At 47.3% G+C, this 21079-nt stretch overlaps 1 protein-coding gene and 1 long non-coding RNA gene across 10 annotated transcripts in view; one reads left to right on the top strand and one right to left on the bottom strand.

Annotated features, from left to right (window-relative positions):
* MTCL1 (microtubule crosslinking factor 1) overlaps positions 1-6017 on the bottom strand; it is a 120307-nt gene extending 114290 nt beyond the window's left edge. For 7 of the 9 annotated variants that reach the window (XM_036092496.2, XM_036092499.2, XM_036092497.2 and 4 more), the window contains exon 1: positions 4528-6017. In XM_036092496.2, the coding sequence (XP_035948389.2) occupies positions 4528-5595 (1068 nt within the window). In that variant the 5' untranslated portion in view covers positions 5596-6017. The remainder of the gene's footprint in view (positions 1-4527) is intronic. The other 2 variants (XM_036092501.2, XM_036092502.2) reach the window with 1 other exon arrangement.
* Positions 6018-7278: 1261 nt separating this feature from the next.
* LOC118535881 (uncharacterized) lies at positions 7279-14351 on the top strand. The gene is made up of 4 exons (XR_004917390.2): positions 7279-7845; positions 9592-9668; positions 11584-11691; positions 14252-14351. It is a non-coding gene; the product is annotated as an uncharacterized LOC118535881 (long non-coding RNA).
* The last annotated feature ends 6728 nt before the right edge of the window (positions 14352-21079 follow it).

Below are 21079 nucleotides of genomic sequence, written 5' to 3'. Positions count from 1 at the left end.
ATAACTAGTTCTACATTAATATTTTAATAACCCTTCTTTAAATAGATCCCAATTTGGACAGGGGAGCAGTCATCTGGGCTACTGTTGCAATAATTCCATCTTCTGGGAGTTGCAGACAGAAAGATCGTCTACTGTAATATACAAATAATCCACCTCATTTCCCTCCGGACAATGAAAATGTTCTCTGCACAGTCCCAGCTGTAGATAAGAAGGCACGGGGGCTGCTAACCATTGTTTACCAAGTGACAGTTCACCCAGCAGCTGATGGGCTCTGTTTGCCCTGGTCTACATTATCTCACCACCTAAGATTATTATACATTATTATATTTCGCAGGCTGAATAAAGAATGGGTGTGGAAAGTGGAATGTCAGGAAAGAATAGGACCACTGTCCACTTTAACCCTTCCAAAAGAAAGTCAGAGGAGAGGAAGAGCTCGACACTTTAGCTGTTCAGAACTGTTTATTCTTGCCTCAGCGTCCCCGCTCCAGGCCACACTGAGCACCTGGAATTCACAGGGCCAAATTTACCATTTCAGAGTTTGAAACTTAAAAGACTATGCAGGTGAGAAACAGGGTGGTAAGGCTGGATCAGTGGTGATACACTGCAACCTATAAAACTCCAAATGACCCTACCAATAATCTCCCTTAGGAAATCACTCCTCTCAAATGATCGGATGTTGGCTGCCCTAGTAGCTAGATAGGGCGGCAGAGGTAGCAGTTCCCTCGAAAGTGCTGGGGAATCAAGTGGCCTCTCCTGACAGGAGGACTTTTGTTTGAAACAAAAATAATTCTTATGAAATCACTGAGGGGGCGCCTGGGTGGCTCAGTCGTTAAGCGTCTGCCTTCGGCTCAGGTCATGATTCCAGGTCCTGGGATCGAGCCCCGCATCGGGCTCCCTGCTCCGCGGGAAGCCTGCTTCTCCCTCTCCCACTCTCCCTGCTTGTGTTCCCTCTCTCTGTGTGTCTCTCTCTGTCAAATAAATAAATAAAATATTTAAAAAAAAAAAAAAAAAGAAATCACTGAGAAAGCAGAGCAAAAAAAAAAAAAAAGCAGCCCTTCCCCCACACCAACCCATGCCCATCCTGCAGGACACTGGGGCTTTGGAGAACACTATCTGGACACAAGCGGAGGGGACATAGTGAGCACGTCACCAGGAATCCGAAAGGCATTTTCAAAATAGGCCAATAAACTGAAAGTGATTAAATCCTCCTGAAAAGCCAGTGGAAACAGAGGACACAATATGTTCATGATGAGCACTAAGGCTGGTCTGATTGTCTCAGAGCACTCGAGCAAAACCCAGTGGTGGCAGGCAGGCAGGGAACACACCCATAGCATTTTGTCGATGCACTCGTCACTGAGAAACGTGCCTGGGTTCAGTTTGAAAAAGAAGCAAAGGCCTCTGGACAACTGAACTCAACCTCTCACCTGAATGTCTGAAGACTTCCAGATATATTTAAGTTCATCAGGGGTAATGGGACAAGACTACTTTTCTGACTGTGTTTTCACACATAAAGCCAGCCTCCTGGATTGAATAATTGTGCTACCTTGGTGCCCTCTGATGAAGGTAGAATTAGAAAGAGAAAGCAGAGTCAGGGATGCCCCAGACAGCCCCATGCAGCACAACCGACATCTGTTAGAAAATACAGCAGACCGGCTAAAAACCAAGAGAATTCCACTTGAATTTCTCGATCAGTAAGACATCCCCCTATGGCTTTGCAGGCCTTATGTAGCTGCTTGATTACCCTTTGGTCATTCCAGCTCAGGAAGGGTGACAGTCTTGCACGGTAATGGTGACAGAACTGACTTGGGAAAGAAGGGGACGCTTAACATGGTCACAATCCTCCAGAATATACCAAAGTAAAATTTCTGGGTCAAGGCTCTTCTTGTTAGGTAACATTTGAATAGAGGAATGCTCTGTCTAATCATGAGAGCCCTGTGCAACATTCCCTAGGAAAGCAGTTGGTGAAGGATGAGCTTTTACCGGCCATGAGAAAAAAGTACCAGTGAGCAACGAGAGCATTAAAAAGATAAGTTTTGATTTATAATGTGCACGCTCTACACACCCTGTGCCAAGGCATGCCGCCCGCCTCTGCCCGTTGAGATCACTCGTGATCACAGCCCCATTTTGCACCAGTGGGCATGCTCACTGACCTTAATCTACCAGGATTGCTGTGTTTTCTCCCGAAATGAACAATTGTAACTTAAGCTCCTGAATAACCAAACACACAACTTACATATATATCTGTGTGCAGACTTTTGGTTTCCTAGCTTCCTTCTGAGCTCCTCTACCTCTCTCTCCTGCTGTCAGAGGACAGGGTGGGAGATGCACTCAGGCAGAGAGAATGGTTGGCCATGACACTTTCTCCACAGGAACCAGCAACCCTACATTTCCCCCAAATTAAGCATTGTCAGTGGGATTTATTTGACCATCTGTACATAGGCTAGTGGAGAGGTGTTCATTACAGCCCTTTCACCTAAAATGAAAAGAGGCTCCCTAGGAAAGCTAAACATTGAGAACATTTCAAGCTAAATAAACAACACTAAAGCAAGCGGCATACACTGAGAAAGGCAGCCTGCTGCGGTGAAAAAAGCAAAAGGTCTGGAGCTGGGAAAAGAGAAGCTGCACCTCCTACTTGCTGTATGGCCTTGGGCGAGTCATGTAAGGTTTCTGGGCTTTCAGCATCCTTGTCTGTGAAACTGGGGTTATGATAAAAATGACCACAATTATACCCTATGTTGTTGTGAAGACTCACTGAAATACCAAATACACGAGATCAGACTCCAGGGCCAGACAGGTAGTTTGTTCACTGAGAATGGACCAACGTGAAAGGATAAGGCAAATAAACAGTTACTTAGGAATGAACTCTGAAATGACTGTTGAGCTGCCTACCTTAAGATCAAAGACGCAATGGGAAACTTCTTTTACAGAACGCTCAATTTCCTGTTGTTTAGCAGGTTGTGATTTGGATAAACGTCATTGAATCAGAAACACTGTGGGTCAGGGATCATGCTAAGAGCTGGCACTATAACCCAACGAGATCATCTTTCTGGCCCTTAGGGAGTTTACATTTGTTGAAGATCTACAAAAGTGTTGATTTCAAGATGGAGTCACATACAACATCACTGGTCTTTCTCTTCAGCACCTTTGAAAATCACTCTGTTGTCTATTACATAAGAGTGGGTGACACAAGCAAATGTACTGCTTGAAACATCTTACTCCAAACTCCCAATCTGTTCTCACCTCTCCTTCTCTGCCTCACTGCTACCTCTTTGCAGGCAAAACAACTACTGGGCTCAGTTGGGGAGAGCAGCTCCTGATAAGAGGTTTAGGTTTAGAATACTCAGCCATAAACCTATTCTGATGTCAATTTGAACTGCACACTTTACCACCTTAAATAAGCCCAGGCCCTTGGTCCCCCTGGCCAAAAACGGGGCCTCATTTGGGTAGGTTCAGCATTTGCTGAAAAGAAAGTACAAATGACATAACCTAGATAAAGGAAGGCCACCCGCTGGTTTGGAAGGAGATATATATTAGAATCTTAACAGAAACATGAAAAGATTCATACCACTGTAGTAATTTACTAACTTGAAAACTATAATAAACCAGCTGCCCCCCAACTCACTTCCCCCTTATTTTCTCTCAAGTCACTTGAATTCTCTTGACCCCCCCCCCCAAAACACACACACACTAAGTCCTCTGTTCTGCGGGGCCAACCTGCCCTCCTCCTGGGAGAAAAGACGGAAGTCAGATTGAGGGACCCAAAGCTAAGAAGACCAAGAGGAGGCCCTTTACTAGCAGGACCTCACAAGAAATACTTGGAGATAGGGCGGTAGAGGTTGCAATTCCCTCGAAAGTGCTGGGGAATCAAGTGGCCTCTCCTGACAAGGAAAACCGGCTTGTGGACACCTACAAAGGACAGGCCCGCCAAGCCCACCAAACCCCCTGCCTCAAACCGGGCCACACTCATGGGACCCCTGAGCTTAAGGTTTATCACTGAAAACACGGAGGCCCCCCAGAGAGAAAGAGGGGGCCTCACTTTGTATAAATGCAGGAAAAGCATCTGGCACATCCACAGCCTGGCCCACAGCAGGCTCCACAACCTACACACACCTGCACTGGGCAGGGCCCAGAGCTCCTTGGCTAAGGGTAGCCAGATCCCACAGGTGAGAGTGGGCACATTTTGGCCGGGGAGACGGTCAGCTGCGTATCCAAAACGTGATTCTGGCCACCTCTCCCCCAGCACAGCTACAGAGGCAAAGGCGTCAGCACGAAGAAGCAAGACTTCAAGAAACAAGTAAAGCTAAGTGGGGTGAGAACGCGCCCAGACCCTCGGGTCTTGCTGCTCCTTCCAGAAGTTTTAGCTTAAGCTCCCAAAGCCCAGTGTGTGCGGGGGCGGGAAAGCGAAGGCCAGAAGAGAGAACGTGCTTGTCAGGACCGGAAAGGCTGGGCTCGGCTCGTGGGTCCCCGCCCGCACCCAGACCATTTGGGGTCGCCTCCGGGACACCTGCTGCGGAGCCGGTTGCTCACCTTGAGATAGTCGTTCTCCGAGCGCAGCTCCTCGATCTCCCGCAGCAGCTCCTCCTCCTCCGCCGCCGCCGGTACCAGTCGGGTCTGCTCGCCCGGACCGGGCTCCTTGGGGATCCCGGGGACTGTTCGCTCGAGCGGCGCGCGCCCCCCGGCATCTTCTGCCACACCCGTTCCCGGGGACCCCGCGGGGACCCCGCCCGGGCTGCTCCGACCCCCGAGGCAGGCGCCGGCGGCGGGAGGCGCGGCGAGGAGCGCCGGGGGCTCGGGACTGCTGGGCGGCGCCCCGCGAGGTGCGGGGCTCGTCGTGGGGGCTCCTCGCAGCGGTTCCCGGTCGCTGGAGCCCGTGCCAGACTCGGCGTCGCTGCTGGCGGCGGGTAGCAGGCGTTGCTCGTCGGACAGGGGTTCGGAGGGGCAGTCGGAGAGGTCCGAGCTGCTGTCGGTGTGGCTGATGCGCGACCCGGGAGCAGGGGAGCCGGCCGAGGAGGTCACGGCGAGGATCACGGCGGGGATCGGGGCGGCGGGGACCGGGAGCCCGGTGGCATGAGCGGGGGGCGCCCCGGAGCCGCGTTTGGATTTGCGGCCCTTGGCAGCGGCGGACAGCGGCTCGGTCCCGGGCGGCGGCGGCCTCCCCGCCCGAGGCAGCAGCTCCGCGGGCACCGTGCGCGCCGCCCTCCTGAGGCCCGGAGCGGCCTTGACGCCGCCCGCTGCCCTGGCTCCGGCGCCCGGCGGCGGCTTGTCCTTCGCGCCAGGGGCGCCGCCGCTGCGCCGAGAGAGGCGGCCGGGCGCGGCTAGGGTTCCCGGCGAGGGCTGTGCTTTGCCCGCGAGGTTGGGCGAGCGCGGGGCGCCGGGCGCCGGGGTTCGGCCCGAGGAGGGGGCGGCCGGAGCCGGGCCGGACGCCGGGGGTCGACCGTGCAGGTCCTTGAGGAAGGGTCTGGCGGGCGAGGGCGCGCGGTGCAGCCGCCTACGCTCGGCCAGCGGGTGGAGGTGGTGGTGGCGATGGTGCTGGCCGGGCGGCAGCGGCTTCGCGTCCGGGGCGCCACCGCCCGCGAGGCCGTTCAGCGTCTCCATGGCCGGGTCCGGCGCCGCGAGCAGCAGCTCGGGCGGCAGATGCTCCGGGCGGCGGCGGCGGCGTGCAGCCTCCCCGCGCGCCCTCTCATCACTGTCCCCCAGCCCCGCCCGGTCTGTGCCCCGCGCTCCCGCGCCGCCGCCGTGCCCCGCGTACCCCTGGCCCCCAGGATCCCCGCGGGGCTGGCAGCAGCCGTCCTCCCGCTCTCCCCTCGCTGAGGTCACTGCCGCTCGAGTTCACCCGGCACAGCAGCGCGGCGGCTCCCTGCCGCTCGCATCTCCTAAATACGGCGCTCCGGGCTCGCGGGCCCGCCGCCGCGGCCTCGCACACCCGCACTCGCCCGCTGGCGGCGCGCTCCCCGCTCCCGCGTCCGGCTCCCCGCCCACGGCAAACCAGCTCCCCGCAGCGCCCGCCGGCTCCGGCGGAGAGGAACTGCACGCGCTCTCCCCCGCCTCCCGGCGCCCTGCGCCCAGCACCGCGTGCGCATGTCCCGCCTCCCGCCAGCCGGCGCCGGGGTGGGGGCGGGGCCTGCGCTCCGGGGGCTCGCGCGCGGGCCGCCAGCCGCGGCCCCCACCTTGCTTCGCCCAGGGACCGTCCTTGCTTTTTGTGGTTCTAAGGACAGTGCCTAGAGCTGGGGAGGGAAGGAAGTAGCAGTGGTAAAGTGGGGTGGGAGAGAGGCGGGCGCTGACTGCTTGCGGGAGACTGGAGGTCCGGGAGACGTGAGCGGACCCCTCTGTGGTGCGTGCAGTGGGGTGCCAGCTCTCCCGCTGTTGTCAGCCAACGCTCCCCACAGGCCCCACCATTCAACCCCTGCCTCCTAGGGCCCCTTAGTTCCCTCTCCGCTGTCTTCTCACGGCTGTGCCCGTAGTCCCCACACTTCTTTAAGGACTAGCTGGTACCCGATGGCAGCTATCACGTCAAAACCGGCCCGGTGCTCCACAGTTGGCACCCCCAGTGGCCTCCGGAGCTCAGAGACCGAGGAGCTGCTGTGGAAATAGAAGCCGCTCGCCAAGCTTGGGGTCAGAAAGGGAACTCATATTTATAGTTCCGACTGGGAGCTAGGCACTGTAGACATTCCATAGGCATTGTTTTATTCAATCCTCATAATAAGCCCGAATTGGAATTACTGTCTTTTTTAAGGATGAGGACACAGGCGCAGGGAGGTGAAGTCGGTGCTTTAGCCAGGCCATGGCCTGGTGGGGATTCACACCAAGTCTGTAGAATTTTCAGCCCTACGTGCTGTCCCCTCAGAGAACCATGGCTGTGAGTAACCGTTCTGCCACTTGAGAGTCTAACGTGGGCCACTGACCTTTTCAAGCCTCAGTTCTCCTGCCTGTATAATTAGAAAATACTGCTAGGTGAGTGTTGGGAGGATTAAATGGACGGATGTGAGGAACACTGTGCAAACTGTAAAGTACTTTTCAAATATCCTTGAGTGCAGGTTTTGTCCCAGACGTTGGATGTTGGGTAATACTCAAAGGACTAAGGCCCAGCCTGTTCTCTAGACTTGGCTTTGCCAGGAGGCAAAGGGACAGGCAATAATTACGAGTTGCTAGGGTGGGCATTTGCCCCCACCTGGGAAGATTGGCGTTTTCCTGAGATGTAGTTGGGTGCCCAGGATTTACAGAGCAGGGGTTGTAGGTGAGAGATGGGGGTGTGTGCGACCAAATATCCTGTGGCTATTATCCTAAGGGATGGGGGAGCCTTTGGAGGATGGTGAGCATGGCTGATCTTATTTGCCTAGGAGGATCCCAGTGGCTGCAGCAGTGAGGAGAGGAAGACCCATGAGGGGAAGCAGTCAGTGGTAGGAACAAGCACAGACCAGGCGTTTATGGCAGTAGGGGTGGAGAAAAGCGGACAGACTTGGAAAGATACAAGGAAGAAGAGGCTCCAAGGTCTATGATCTTAACCACAAATTACCCTACTGAGCCACCTCCTTCAAAAAATACAGGATAAAGTGATTTTTAAAAAATCACTGTAAATCAGGAGAATCATACTCCCAAAAGACATCCTGTCTGCTTCTCCTTAGATGCCGGCAGTGATACTGGGCCATCTTCTGTGGCTGAGCTCTGAGGGCACTGGGACCCTGTCCTCTCTGCTGCTGTTCATGTTTTCTGTGAGTCATTTATCTGCAATTCCTCTGAATGTGTGACAGCACACTCAGAATATAATCTGTACTGAATCTCCTTTGACGCAATATCTAGTAAGACCACAGCCGTATTTCATGGAGTATTTGAAGAAAAAGGACACTGGTAAGTAACAACACTGCAGAAAGGAAGGGGTGGGGGTTAGTGCCCAGCCACGGTCGGGGGTGGAGAGGGGGGTGCCGAGCAGCCAGCTCTCCCCTAGAGGGCGCTCCAACTCTCAGTTGGAGTCAGTTAATCAGAAAGTGGCAGCCCGGTCAGTCCTGGAGCACAACCCACTGTAACTCAGGGGCCAGGACCTTCACATAGAACTTCCTCCATTACCCAGAAGTCTCCAGTACCCTACATTTCTGAAGAATTATGTCCAGGACTTCTAGCACAAGCTGGCCAGCGGCTCATACTATATATAATCATGCACAAGGCCACCTGAAAATGTTCCGGTAAATTAGCCTTCCAAAAGTACTAGCCAGATGACCATACTATTTGTAGCCAGCTTCCCGTTCCCTCGGGTAACAAGTCAAGCAAAAATCATACTCTGGCAATTGTTTCTGCTGGTCCTTGGCAAGGAGGCGTTCGATAATCCTTTCTTTTTCTAATATTCAGTGAGTCACAGGTATAAAAATATATCTGCTTGCATGATAGATGTTTTTAAAATCACATGTGATTTTTTTTTTTAAATTTTGTTGCCCCATTAAGTTAGTCTAAAGGTGTTGGGAGTTACTCTTTAAAGGAGGCTTAAGGTGCTATCTTCTGGAAAACAACAACAAAATCCCATGTGGGTGTGCCTCTTTGGATCTGTCTGCTCTCAGACCCAGTCCTTGCCTGACTGCTCTGCACAGAGGGGGGAGCAACTGATGAGGGTTGGTTTTCCAGGTTCCTAGGTTTGCTGATTGGGTTTGGCTGGTAGAGATTGGAGTCTTAACAGCAAGGGAGAAACCAGGTTTATTTATTACCTTCTCTGTCTGCCTCAAGTGACTTCTTCAGAGTGGCCCAGTTTCCTTTGTGGACTGGCTTATTGGGGTTCCAGCTTTCACTGGACGACGTGAAGCCTCTGGTAACTTCCCCTCCTCCTGTTGCCTCTTGGTCAAGGGTCCTAGTGGCTTCTTGTGGTTGCAGATCTCTGGGTTACTTCACTGTCCCCTGTTTGGCTCTCAATACCTCCCCCACTCTATAACCAATTCACTGCATTGTAAACCCTGTGTTATAAACACTTGCACTACATACCAAGTTTCCGATTTTCTCATTCTTTTGCAGAGGCCTAAGTACAGGCCTAGGGAACTGCATGCAGCAGCATTGGTATAATAGGTAATTTGGTATGGCTGTATCCAGTGTGGTATAGTGACAAGAGCTGAGGCTTCCACACCACGTAATCTGGGTCCAAATCCTGCCTAAGGCACTAGTTAGCATGCTCTGTGCCCTTGGGTAAGGTATAATTATCACTATCATCATCACCATCATCTATTTAATACCAGTGGAATAATCAATACTCTTTGAAATGTGAGCACACCCAACTTGGAGCAAAAGTTAGAAAACTTAGTCTATGTCTATACGTTATATAAAGAGAAACGGATTTTTTTTACCTTGTTTGACACATAGTAGAAAAAAATATGACATGGGACTACGCTTCCCTTACTGCGCCGTACGCACAGACAGAATTATATACAGAATTTCTGCACTCTCAAAACTTGTCCAAACCTATGGACATTCTTTTCTAGTTTTTTTCCGCTTATTTTAACTCAAAAGTGCATTTATAATATGAAATTATTCCTCGCTTAAATCATCAGAAGTAATCCTCTTTGAAAAGAGTAGGAAGAGAAGATTTTTAACAGAGTGGGTGCTGTGTGTATGTTTCAGGAAAATTGGGGTTAAAAAAGGAAACCTGAAGTCAGGGGACCCTCCTGAAGTTGAAGCAGATGCATCCAACCCTGGAGGTATGTGGGGTGCCTTCCAGCTTCTCTTGCAGGGTTACTGCCCAAATTTCATGTGGGACCTGAAGCAGGCCAGTCCTACAAGGACCCACTGACCCCTTCTCATGGCCAGATTGGCGGCTGTGCGTAGTGGAGATAATGATGATGACTTGAGGGGCTCTTACAACAGGAGCACATTCATTGCACCTGTGAGCTACTAAAAATGCAGATTCTGTGGGGCCATATGCCCCAGAGATCTCATTCCAAAGGTGTGGGGTGGAACCCTGGAATCTGTATTTTTAATAAATACATTCGATGCAGGTAACTGTCTGACCACACCCTGAGAAACCCTGTGTTGGTATTTCTAACACAGGTCCAGGTGTCATATGCTCTTCCTTCACATTTCCTCCCGTTTCTTTTTGAAACTCCTTCTGATGCTGTGTGTGAAATTCTGGATGATTGACCTGTAGAGACCGAGATAGAGATGTACTCTAAGTCGGAACTGGAGACAACATCCCACCAAAGGGTTCTCTTGGGGCCAGTCTTGCAGGGAAGGGGGAGAATCTTCCTCTCATCTGAGAGCTAAAGGAAGATATAACTGAGGGTAGAAAGGAGGCCCTTTTGCTCTTGACCTGTGGTTCTCAATGAGGGTGGAAGCACCTCTAGGGGCATTTTGGAAGTTTGCTGGCGTATTTTTTGTTGTCATGACAGTTGGGTTGTTGGGGCACTTGTGGAATTTAAGAGGGGGTCAGGGATGCTAGGTGTCGCAATATGCTCAGAGAAGAGCTGCTCCACATGCTGTCCAACTTCCAAATGCCCTTCTGAAACATTCACATAGGTTAAAAACCAAACCAAACAAAGCACTGTCATTATCTGAGTCTAGAATGTAACTGTCTTAGTCCGTTTGGGGAGCGATAGCTGAATACCATGGTTTGGGTGGCTTATAAACAACAGAAATTTATTTCTCACAATTCTGGAGGCTGGAAGTCTGAGTTCGGGGTACCCGTGTGGTCAAGTTCAGGTGAGAGCTCTCTCTCTGACTGCAGACTACCATCTTCTTATGTCCTCACATGGGGGCATGTGTCTGGTGTTCTCACATGGCAGATCCCTCTGGGGTCTCCTTTATAATGGCACTAATTCCGCTCATGAAACCTCCACCATACTGAGCTAATCATCACTTCCCAAATGCCCCACCTCCTGAGACCATCACATTGGGTGTTAGGATGTCACATGAATTTGGGGGTGAGAGGGACACAAACATTGGTCTATAGCAGTATTTTACACATAAACACTATGCTTTCACGTATAAAGCAGAATTTTTAGGGTTGTTCTCGTATATACTAGATTTTTTTTTTTTTTTTTTTGAGAGAGAGAGAGAGAGAGAGAAAGCAGGGGTGGGGAGGCGGGCAGGAGAAGGAGAGAAAATCTCAAGCAGACTCCACTCCCAGCATGGAGCCCAATGCAGGGCTTGATCCCAGGACCCTGACAGGATCATGACATGAGCCAAAATCAAAAGTTGGATGTTTAACTGACTGAGCCACCCAGTGCCCCATACTGGATTTTTTTTAAAGGAATGCAGCTGCAATAGAAATCAAGACTGACTTAATTTTATTTGGAGATTTACAATGACTTCTTCATCTTTAGTCATTTTGTCATCGATGGCAACGCCACTCAACGTGTTTGAGTTATTGCTATAACAGACCCCTATCTGTCTGCATTTTAGCAATTGCCTCTATGTATAGAATCTGACTACTTCTTTATATGTATTTTCTAGTATATTTGTACCTAAGCTTTATATGTGGAAATGCATATTACTTTGTTATAAATTGCTTTCTTATTATTTCTCTTTTATATTATCATTAGAGCATTATATTGAGTTTTAAAGATATGTGTGATATATACATAATGAGTGATACACACATAATGATTCTCATTTCAGGTCGAAATGGCGGTTGTAAGAAAAGGGGGGTGCTTTGCGCTGACATGGTTGAGATCCACTGCTCCTATAGGGAAACAGCTAAGATATGTTGGAGAATGCCCCCTAGTGGTGAGTGTTGTGATGGCATCCCTTCCCCAGCACAGAGAAAATGAGTCTGGATGTGTTGGTGATTCTAAGAGACTTCCTTTCATTAAACGGAGCAGTATTCCCTTATAAAAGCTTTTGACATGTTCGATAAATTCACAGTTAGAAATTTGGGCTCCCTGCTTCTGACAACATAACTGCTAAAATTTTTTAAATTATTTTTTAAAAATTATTTTGGGATCCTAAGCTTGATGCACATGGAAAATACATCGTTAAATAGAGAAAACTAATAAAAATTCTCTACCTTTCCTGGTCGGCAGCATGTATACTCCGAAAAATTCAGGGAAATTAATGTGTTATGTTGCCACCCCCTTAATTTAGAACATTACAGATTTCACTATGCAGCTTCTGAAATGTATAGCATGTGTATGTTTGCTTTTATTGTAACTGTTATTTATATCTCTACCTACACAGTTACTACCTTTCAAAACAGAAATGAGGATGTGAAATAGAAGATGCCAGTAGCCACTTCATCTCTCTGATCTGCTTTCCCAACTACAGAGCTCTTCTTTCCCTATAAAATAAGAGCAGGTTTACAAGGAAAGCAAAAATAGAACAATGGATTTATAGAAGCTTCCATAGCACATAGTGCTTATTAAATAAGTTTCCTGATTAATTCAGGAAATATGACACTACAAAAGAGCGTGCATATAAATACATTTTGATTACTATTTCTATGTAAAATTACTGTCAAGCAAATTTCACCGGTGAGGCGATAGAACAATGTGGGTTCTGTGTCACATGATCTGTGATCATGATGATTTGTTCAGTTACCTTGGACAAAATAGCTCAGTCTTCCTGGACCTTAGAGGCCTCATCTATAAAATTAGGGAGTTGAACCTAATAAGCTTTAATGTATGTCCCAGCTTCACAAATCTGGGGGTTGAGGTGAATTTGCACGTGCTATTTTAATTATCAATGTGGGATTATCTGTAGCAAATTGTAGGCCACCTCTCTTCATTCTCAGACAAAATGTACCAGGCGATATAAACCAATTTTAATAGACCAGTATAATTAAGAAGGTTAATATGATGGAATAAATATGACAAATGTTAGTTATGCATATTCCTGATTAACCTATTGGGGCAGATTATTGAGAGTTAATCATGTTTTTTTTTAAGGTTTCCTTTATTTTATTTTAGAGAGAGAGAGAGAGAGAGAACACGCGCACGCAAGTGGTGGGGAGGGGCAGAGGGAAAGGGAGAGAGAGAATCCCAAGCAGACTCCCCGCTGAGTGTGGAGCCTGACTCGGGGCCCCATCTCATAACCCTGACTGAGATCATGACCTGCGACGAAACCAAGATTCGGACGTTCAACCAACTGGGCCACCCAGGAGCCCTGAATGTTAATCATATTTTTCAAGTGGCCCTCAGTATTATTACTTAGAATAAGTCCATTTCACATTTGTCTCTTTCAATACTCCCCACAGGATCTGAGAATTTGAAAGCAGAAAGAGGCCTTGGAGAGCATTGCCATCCTGTTCTTTTGTCAGCCCCTAGTTAGGCACCCCCAGGACAGGGACCCACTGGTTGTTATTCTGAAGCAGTCCTCCTGTCCATGATTAGGGTGTTCATAATCAGACTATAGAATATTTGAGAATGAAGGGGCACTATTAATAATGACATGAGACAGGGCGCCTGGGTGGCTCAGTTGGTTAAGCGACTGCCTTCGGCTCAGGTCATGATCCTGGAGTCCCTGAATCGAGTCCCACATCGGGCTCCCTGCTCAGCGGGGAGTCTGCTTCTCCCTCTGACCCTCCCCCCTCTCATGCTCTCTCTCTATCTCATTCTCTCTCTCAAATAAATAAATAAAATCTTAAAAAAAAAAAAATGACATGAGACAATAGTCATGAGCTGGACCTGAACAGGCAGCTCAGGCTATATATAAGGTCACCCCATGACTCATGTACATTCCTCAAGGTAAGAATGTCTCCAAATTGGATCAGACTGATCCCTTTTTATGTCCACCGACACTGGGAAGACATGAAATCTTTTCGTTTTGTTTAACTCTTTTACATATAACTGGAAAGAAGACTGTTAAAGAGGGTGCCTGGGCGGCTAAGTCTGTTAAGCGTCTGTCTTCGGCTCAGGTCGTGATCCCGGGGTCCTGGGATCAGCATAAGGCAAGGAATCAAGCTGAAATGGAATAGAGCAACCATTCTCTATTTTACAAATATATGAATCTGTGAAACACAGTCTTCATGCTTTAATGGGTCTTGTTTGCCCTTGAAAAAGACCGTGTAAATATTAGAAAATCATTATATATTTAAAGACTGTAAGTCCCTGAGCCGCTAAACCTTCTTAGTAGCTGTCCAGATCAAAGCCTACTTTGGAGTTGGTGCTGAATAGACAGTCTTATAGCTCCACAAATTGCTTTTGTTCTACAGTGATGCGAGGATCTTATTTTTTGCACCAACAGAATGCCATTTTTTCATCTAGGATACAGCATTCAGTGAGTTCATGAATTCCCCATTCCTCTCTGCCATGCAACTTAGTATGTTTACTTATTTCTGTTTTCTCTGTAGGGTGCTTCTCAAATATCATCAAGGAGTTTGGAAATTTATCAAGTAATGAAAAACGAAATAATCATGGAAGCATAAAAAGAGGAGATAAAGAAAATAAAAATTCATTGTCTATTCACTATTTCAAAGGAATGAAATACACTATTTGAAGGATTTAATTGTTTCTATCCCTAAAAAGATAAGCTAAATAGAATGGAACGGCTGTCTTTAAAAGTACCATCGCAGGGTGCCTGGGTGGCTCAGACGGTTAAGCATCTGCCTTTGGCTCAGGTCATGATCCAAGGTCCTGGGATCCAGCCCCACATCGTGCTCCCTGCTCAGCGGGAAGCCTGCTTTTCCCTCTCCCTCTACTGTTCCCCCTGTTTGTGCTCTCTTGCTCTCTGTCAAATAAATAAATAAAATCTTTAAAAAGAAAGAAAGAAAGAAAGAAAGAACCATTGTAAGTTCTCCGGAAAAGTGTTGCCTAGGCTGAAGGCTGTGTTTCAAAAACTGCTACAGAGAAGATTGTTATCTGGGCCAGGGGTTCTCGTCAACTCTGTAGATGTATTCTTGGCTGTCTTCTGTAGAGTATAACCTTCTCAAGTACAGAGCCACAGGGTAATACAGAAATCCGCACACAATGGGTAGGTGGTGTATCTCTGCCTATTTTCTAACTACTATAACTCACCACTGGAGCAAGTGGGGGTCAAGAAGGAAGATAGCTAGGAACTTCCAGAGCTGGAGGACTACGAGAGCTGCTGCCATTACTGTGGCTGTCCTTCTGGTCTTTATTCTTTTTTTTTTCTTAAAGATTTTATTTATTTATTTGACAGAGAGAGAGACAGCGAGAGAAGGAACACAAGCAGGGGGAGTGGAGAGGGAGAAGCAGGCTTCCCGCGGAGCAGGGAGCCCGATGCAGGACTCGATCCCAGGACCCTGGGATCATGATATGAGCTGCAGGCAGGCACTTAACGACTGAGCCACCCAGGCGCCCCCTGGTCTTTATTCTTAGAGAAGACAAGAGTCGTATCTTTGTCATTGTCTGGCACCTTGAATATTCCACACATTGAGAACATTCCACACATATCAGGATTTTATGTAATCATAAAAGTTGCCTTTCTCTTCCTTTCCTTGCTCCCACTCTTGAAAGTCTCTACAAATGTATCATCAAGGTCAAGGGACTTGTTACTTAAGACTTAGAAGAATTATCCGTCTGTTCAAATCCCTCTTCAGGGATGATGCCCTTCTATCTATTCATGCAGCAAGATTCTAGAATCTTAGACAACATTCTATCAAGGAGAATATCCTGGATTTCATTTTTGCTTTATTTACGGAAAATTATGGAGGCTGAAGTGTTCCTTTATACTACTTCTACATATATTTCCAGGGCAAGAAGATGGACGAGAAGTATGGTTATCTTATAGCTTTTCAAAGAGAAACTCATTTTAATCTCAGTTAATGAAGTGTAGAGAAATCAAGATCAAAAGCACCAGCAATTAATACCTCCTAGATGCCTGGAACTTTTCAAAGTAAATTACAGAGCAGATTCCCACCCTTTAAAGAATTTGTAAATTCAGGAACTGCTGGGAGCAGGTGAGTGGTCCTGTGCATTTTGAGAGGCCCAGATCTATGACTGAGTAAGTATGGGCTCTGACAGCACTGAGAGGCTTTCCTTTCGAATCAGGAGCTGCAGTGACCAGGACTCGCCTGGTATAGTGTTCAAAGAAGCACGAATGACCTCTATCCTATTATTTTCTATTCTTGTCACTTCCTGTTGTTGGCACTTCCACTGAAAGTGATGACATATGGCATTAAAGGAAAAGAGAGGATCAGCAACCCCTAGTTCCTTCCCTGCTCCTCCTAAGCCGAAGGCTGCGAGTGTGGGAAAAAATGTGCAAATATCAAGCAGCAAAATCAAAACAGCTGAGTTAGTCTGGGGCCGAGTACATCATGCAAGGTGCAGTGAACAGCAGCGGCGAGCGCTTGCCCAATTACTTCTGTGAGAAAGCACAAGCCAGGGGCTTAGAGCTGGGGCTGTGGCCCCAGACCCCAACATTGCCAACTTGTATCCTCGGATAGGTTACCTACTCACTGTGCTTCTGTTTCCTTATAAATGGTGATAATAATGGTGTCTGACTCATAGCGTTGTTGTGAAGATTACATTTTTTTAAAGATTTATTTATTTATTTATTTTTGAGAGAGAGAGTGTGTGTGTGTACACCAGGGTTTGGGGCAGAGGGAGAGGGAGAGAAAGTCTCAAGCAGCCTCTCCCCTGAGCGCAGAGCCCCATGTGGGGCTCGATCTCATAATCCTGAGATCCCAACCTGAGTCAAAACCAAGAGTCAGACGCTTAGCCCACTGCACCACCAAGGAGACCCTGAGGATTACATTTTAATACACACAGATATTGAGAATCCTATTGCTAGGCATCCAGCAAGACCTGAATAAAGATCAGCTATTACTAGTGGAGATGAAGGTATGAAGCAATGTATCATTGATTCATGATACCAGCACCTCTGAGTCTGTGCCCACCAACCAACTTTCCGATGGTAATTTAGCTTCCTATATAAATCCGCTTCCAGGCAAAGAATGTGCTTGGTAGTCCATTTCTCACTGGAAAATTATGAATAGGTATTCCGATTTGCAAACTTAAAAAAAGAAGAAGAAAACATGCAGAGGGAAGTAATTAAGTCTGACAAGGCTTTATGGTGGAGGTAGCAAATGAGGCTTATCAAAGGGAATAATGGGTCCTGGATATGCTTGTTCTCTCAGTTTTACAGATGGAGAAACCAAGCCACAAGGAAAAGAAGTGATTCAGCAAACCCCACAACATCGTTTATTGGCAGAGCCAGGCTTTGCCCTCAGGAGTGCTCACCCACTGCCATACCCTGAGCTACCTCCCAGCATATGCTGCTGCCTTCCCCGCAGGTGGGGCGACCCCGAGGTGGCAGGCACCCCGCAGAGCTGCTGTGGACCTTGCCTAGGGGTGACAGGGAGCTGACTTTGCCAGATGCACAGAGGACAGATCAGCAAGAGAGGCAAGGGGAAGGAAAGAGCTAACGATCATCAGGCAGATGATAGCCATGGATGTCTTGCTTCTTCATGGGAAATTTAATGCCTGATGTCTGCTCTCTGGGTTCAGAAAGCCAGGAGCATTTCTAGAATTTCCTTTCATCAGTGAGATGATGGTGGAAGGAGAAGTTTATATTTAGCAGGAATCAGAGGCCCTTGGGAGCGCATGGAGTCCAATAGGAAAAATGAGTTCTGCTCAAACAAATTCTATATAAGTTAAAAATTTGAAAAGGTGGGGAAGCAGTTTTTTAACTAAAAATGTGGATAGGGCCATTGAGTGAGGAGTGGCAGGATCCCTGATCCCTGTATGGTGACCTAGGGAAAGGCTGACCTTGAGCCCCTGAAATAACTGGCTGTCTTTAGGTCCCTTCAGAAGTTTAAATGTGGTCCTGGGAGAGTGTCATTTGAGAGGAGCAAAGGAAGAAGCAATTAGATTCTTTGAGACTTGGGAAAACAGGGGCACGAGGGAAATGACTTGTGATATTCCAGTGTCCATTTGACAGCACTGCTGTGTTTGGACCTGTTTCCCTTTGTGCTACATGGTGCAATACACAATGGACAAGGGCCAGCCCACCAAGAATGCCCTTTGGTTGTACTTACCTGCTATCAGATGAATAAGAAGCATGACTTTGACCCATGCCTTCAAAAACTATAAGTGTCTCCATCTCAGACATTTATTTGAGCACAGAGATAATGTGGTCAGATCCAATGCTGATTTAACAAAATGCCTTAGGAAAGCCCTTGATGATAGTAATAGCACCACAGATCTGAAAATCACATGGGCGCCAGGGTGGCTCAGTCAGTTGAGCATCTGACTCTTGATTTCGGCTCAGGTCATGATCTTGGGGTCGTGGGGTCAGGTTCCTTGCTCAGAGGGAGTCTCTCTACCTCTCCCTCTACCCCTCCCCCACACACTTTTTCTCTCTCTCTCAAATAAATAAATAAATCTTTAAAAAAAAAGAAAATCATGTCATCAGTGTGCATGATGTTACTGATGATTTTGCATATATGTGTGGAATTGACTTAGCTTCTTAGGCCACAGATTTGGATGTTTCTAGCTCCTTGTCTCCCATGCCAGTGTTTCTATATATATATTAATAACTAAGGAGAGAGTTGCCACAATCCCATCCCTCTGTTTGTCTGCTTTGGAGGACATTGAGGTTTCACTGGAGCTGTCTGAGGGTTGATCTAAGGAGGCAGGAGGACGGCCAGGAGTCTACTTGGAAGGCACTTTCAGAGGACAGAGGAGCGAGCTGATGCTTGAGGGAAGAGAAGATGCTTCTCCGTACACTTTCCTGATCCTTTAAGTTGGTTCTGGGCTCCAGAAGGTTCATCTTTCTCCTCTCTCTGCTTGCCCAGTGACTTCTCAGCCAATCAATTCAGAGAGTATGTTCTCCTTGAGCATTTTCTATATGCAAGGCACAGTCATCACCCATCTCCTTCATGGTGCCCCCACCTCAGCCCCTGAGCTCTATCCTGCACACTGTCCAAGCTCTCTAGAGTCCTCTGGTTAATGACTGATTCCCATTTCCTGTCATTGCAAGCTTGGCTAGCTTCAGGGCACAGCATGGGAGCAGAATGCTTAACCTGGACTTATGGCATATGAATTGCAACATTTCCATATTTATCCTGCACAAACAACCAGGACCAGATTGTGTACACATTTCAGGATAAAGGCAGGAGAGATGCCCTGCCAATTGCTAAAAAATTTCTTGAATAAAGGAGAAATGAATTCATTCATTCATCCATCCATTACTTCTACTGTGCAAAAATATTAAGTATTCCTCTCCAAATATGTAAACATGAATGTTTCCTTTTTCAATTTTTAAAAGTAAGGACAGAGAGGGTGTCTGGGTGGCTCAGTCAGTTAAGCATCTGCCTTCAGCTCTGGTCATGATCCCGGGGTCCTGGGATTGAGTCCCGCATGGAGCTCCCTGCTAAGTGGGGAGCCTGCTTCTCCCTCTCCCCTTGCTCCTCCCCCCTGCTCATGCTATCTCTCTCTGTCAAATAAATACGTAAAATCTTAAAAAAAATAAAAATAAAAAAATAAAAGTAAGGACAGAGACTATAACTGCATCAATTGCTGCTAGATACACTACTAATCTCAAATGAAGGGGGAAATAGAAAAGAAAATTTTATACATTTTCTTCTCCTGATTCACAATGTTAATAAAATCTTTGTTCCTATTTAGACAGCTTGTGAATGGAATGAAATATAAAAATCTTGACAATAGTAAATTTGGTTGGGAACTACACAGAAGGCTATTTTATTTTATTTTATTTTTTTAAGTAGGCTCGATGCCCAATGCAGGGTTTGAACTCACCATCCTGAAATCAAGAGTTGCATGCTTCACTGACTGAGGCGGCCAGATGCCCCGAAGGCTAATTTAAATTATAGAAAATTTATAGGCTTTTTTTTTTTTTCCGGTTTAAGAAACCAGACTTTAATAATGTGTAATAATAATGGGAACTAGGTGGGGCACCTGGGTGGCTCATTCGGTTAAGCGTCTGCTCTCGGCTCAGGTCATGATCCCAGGGTCCTGGGATTGAGCTCCTCTCCCTCTGCTGCTCCCCCTGCTTGTGCTCTCTCTCTGGCTCTCTCTCTCTCTAATAAATAAATAAAAATCTTTTAAAAAAATAATGGGAACTAGGCAGCATATAGTCATTGTTGATTTAACACCCAATCTTGCTCTGTGCCTGGCAAGCAAAGAATGACCTGCCACTGTCTTGCTTTAAGACCAGACTGACCTCAAAATCTCAATAGACCACAGGGGATCTTTTTTTTTTTTATGTTATGTTAATCACCATATATTACGTCATTAGCTTTTGATGTAGTGTTCCATGATTCATTGTGTATAACACCCAGTGCTCCATGCAGAACATGCCCTCTTTAATACCCATCACCAGGCTAACCCATCCTCCCACCCCCCTCCCCTCTAGAACCCTCAGTTTGTTTTTCAGAGTCCATAGTCTCTCATGGTTTGTCTCCCCCTCTGATTCCCCCCCCTTCATTCTTCCCCTCCTGCTATCTTCTTCTTATTATTATTTTTTAAAAAAAACATATAATGTATTATTTGTTTCAGAGGTACAGGTCTGTGATTCAACAGTCTTACACAATTCACAGCGCTCACCATAGCACATACCCTCCCCAATGTCTATCACCCAGCCACCCCATCTCTCCCACCCCCCACCACTCCAGCACCTTCAGTTTGTTTCCTGAGATTAAGAATTCCTCATATCAGTGAGGTCATATGATACATGTCTTTCTCTGATTGACTTATTTTGCTCAGCATAATACCCTCCAGTTCCAGCCATGTCATTGCAAATGGCAAGATTTCATTCCTTTTGATGGCTGCATAATATTCTATTGTATATATAACCACATCTTCTTTATCCATTCATCTGTCGATGGACATCTTGGCTCTTTCCACAGTTTGGCTATCGTGGACATTGCTGCTATAAACATCGGGGTGCATGTACCCCTTCGGATCCCTACATTTGTATCTTTGGGGTAAATACCGAATAGTGCAATTGTTGGATCGTATGGTAGCTCTATTTTCAACTTTTTGAAGAACCTCCATACTGTTTTCCAGAGTGGCTGCACCAGCTTGCATTCCCACCAACAGTGTAGGACAGTTCCCCTTTCTCCGCATCCCTGCCAACATCTGTCATTTCCTGACTTGTTAATTTTAGCCATTCTGACTGGTGTGAGGTGGTATCTCACTGAGGTTTTGATTTGGATTTCCTTGATGCCGAGCGATGTTGAGCACTTTTTCATGTG

This window comes from Halichoerus grypus, chromosome 13 (assembly GCF_964656455.1).
Source record: "Halichoerus grypus chromosome 13, mHalGry1.hap1.1, whole genome shotgun sequence".
NCBI lineage: Eukaryota > Metazoa > Chordata > Mammalia > Carnivora > Phocidae > Halichoerus > Halichoerus grypus.
Note: the sequence above shows the minus strand (reverse complement) of the source record. Positions and strands in the feature narration are given on the sequence as shown.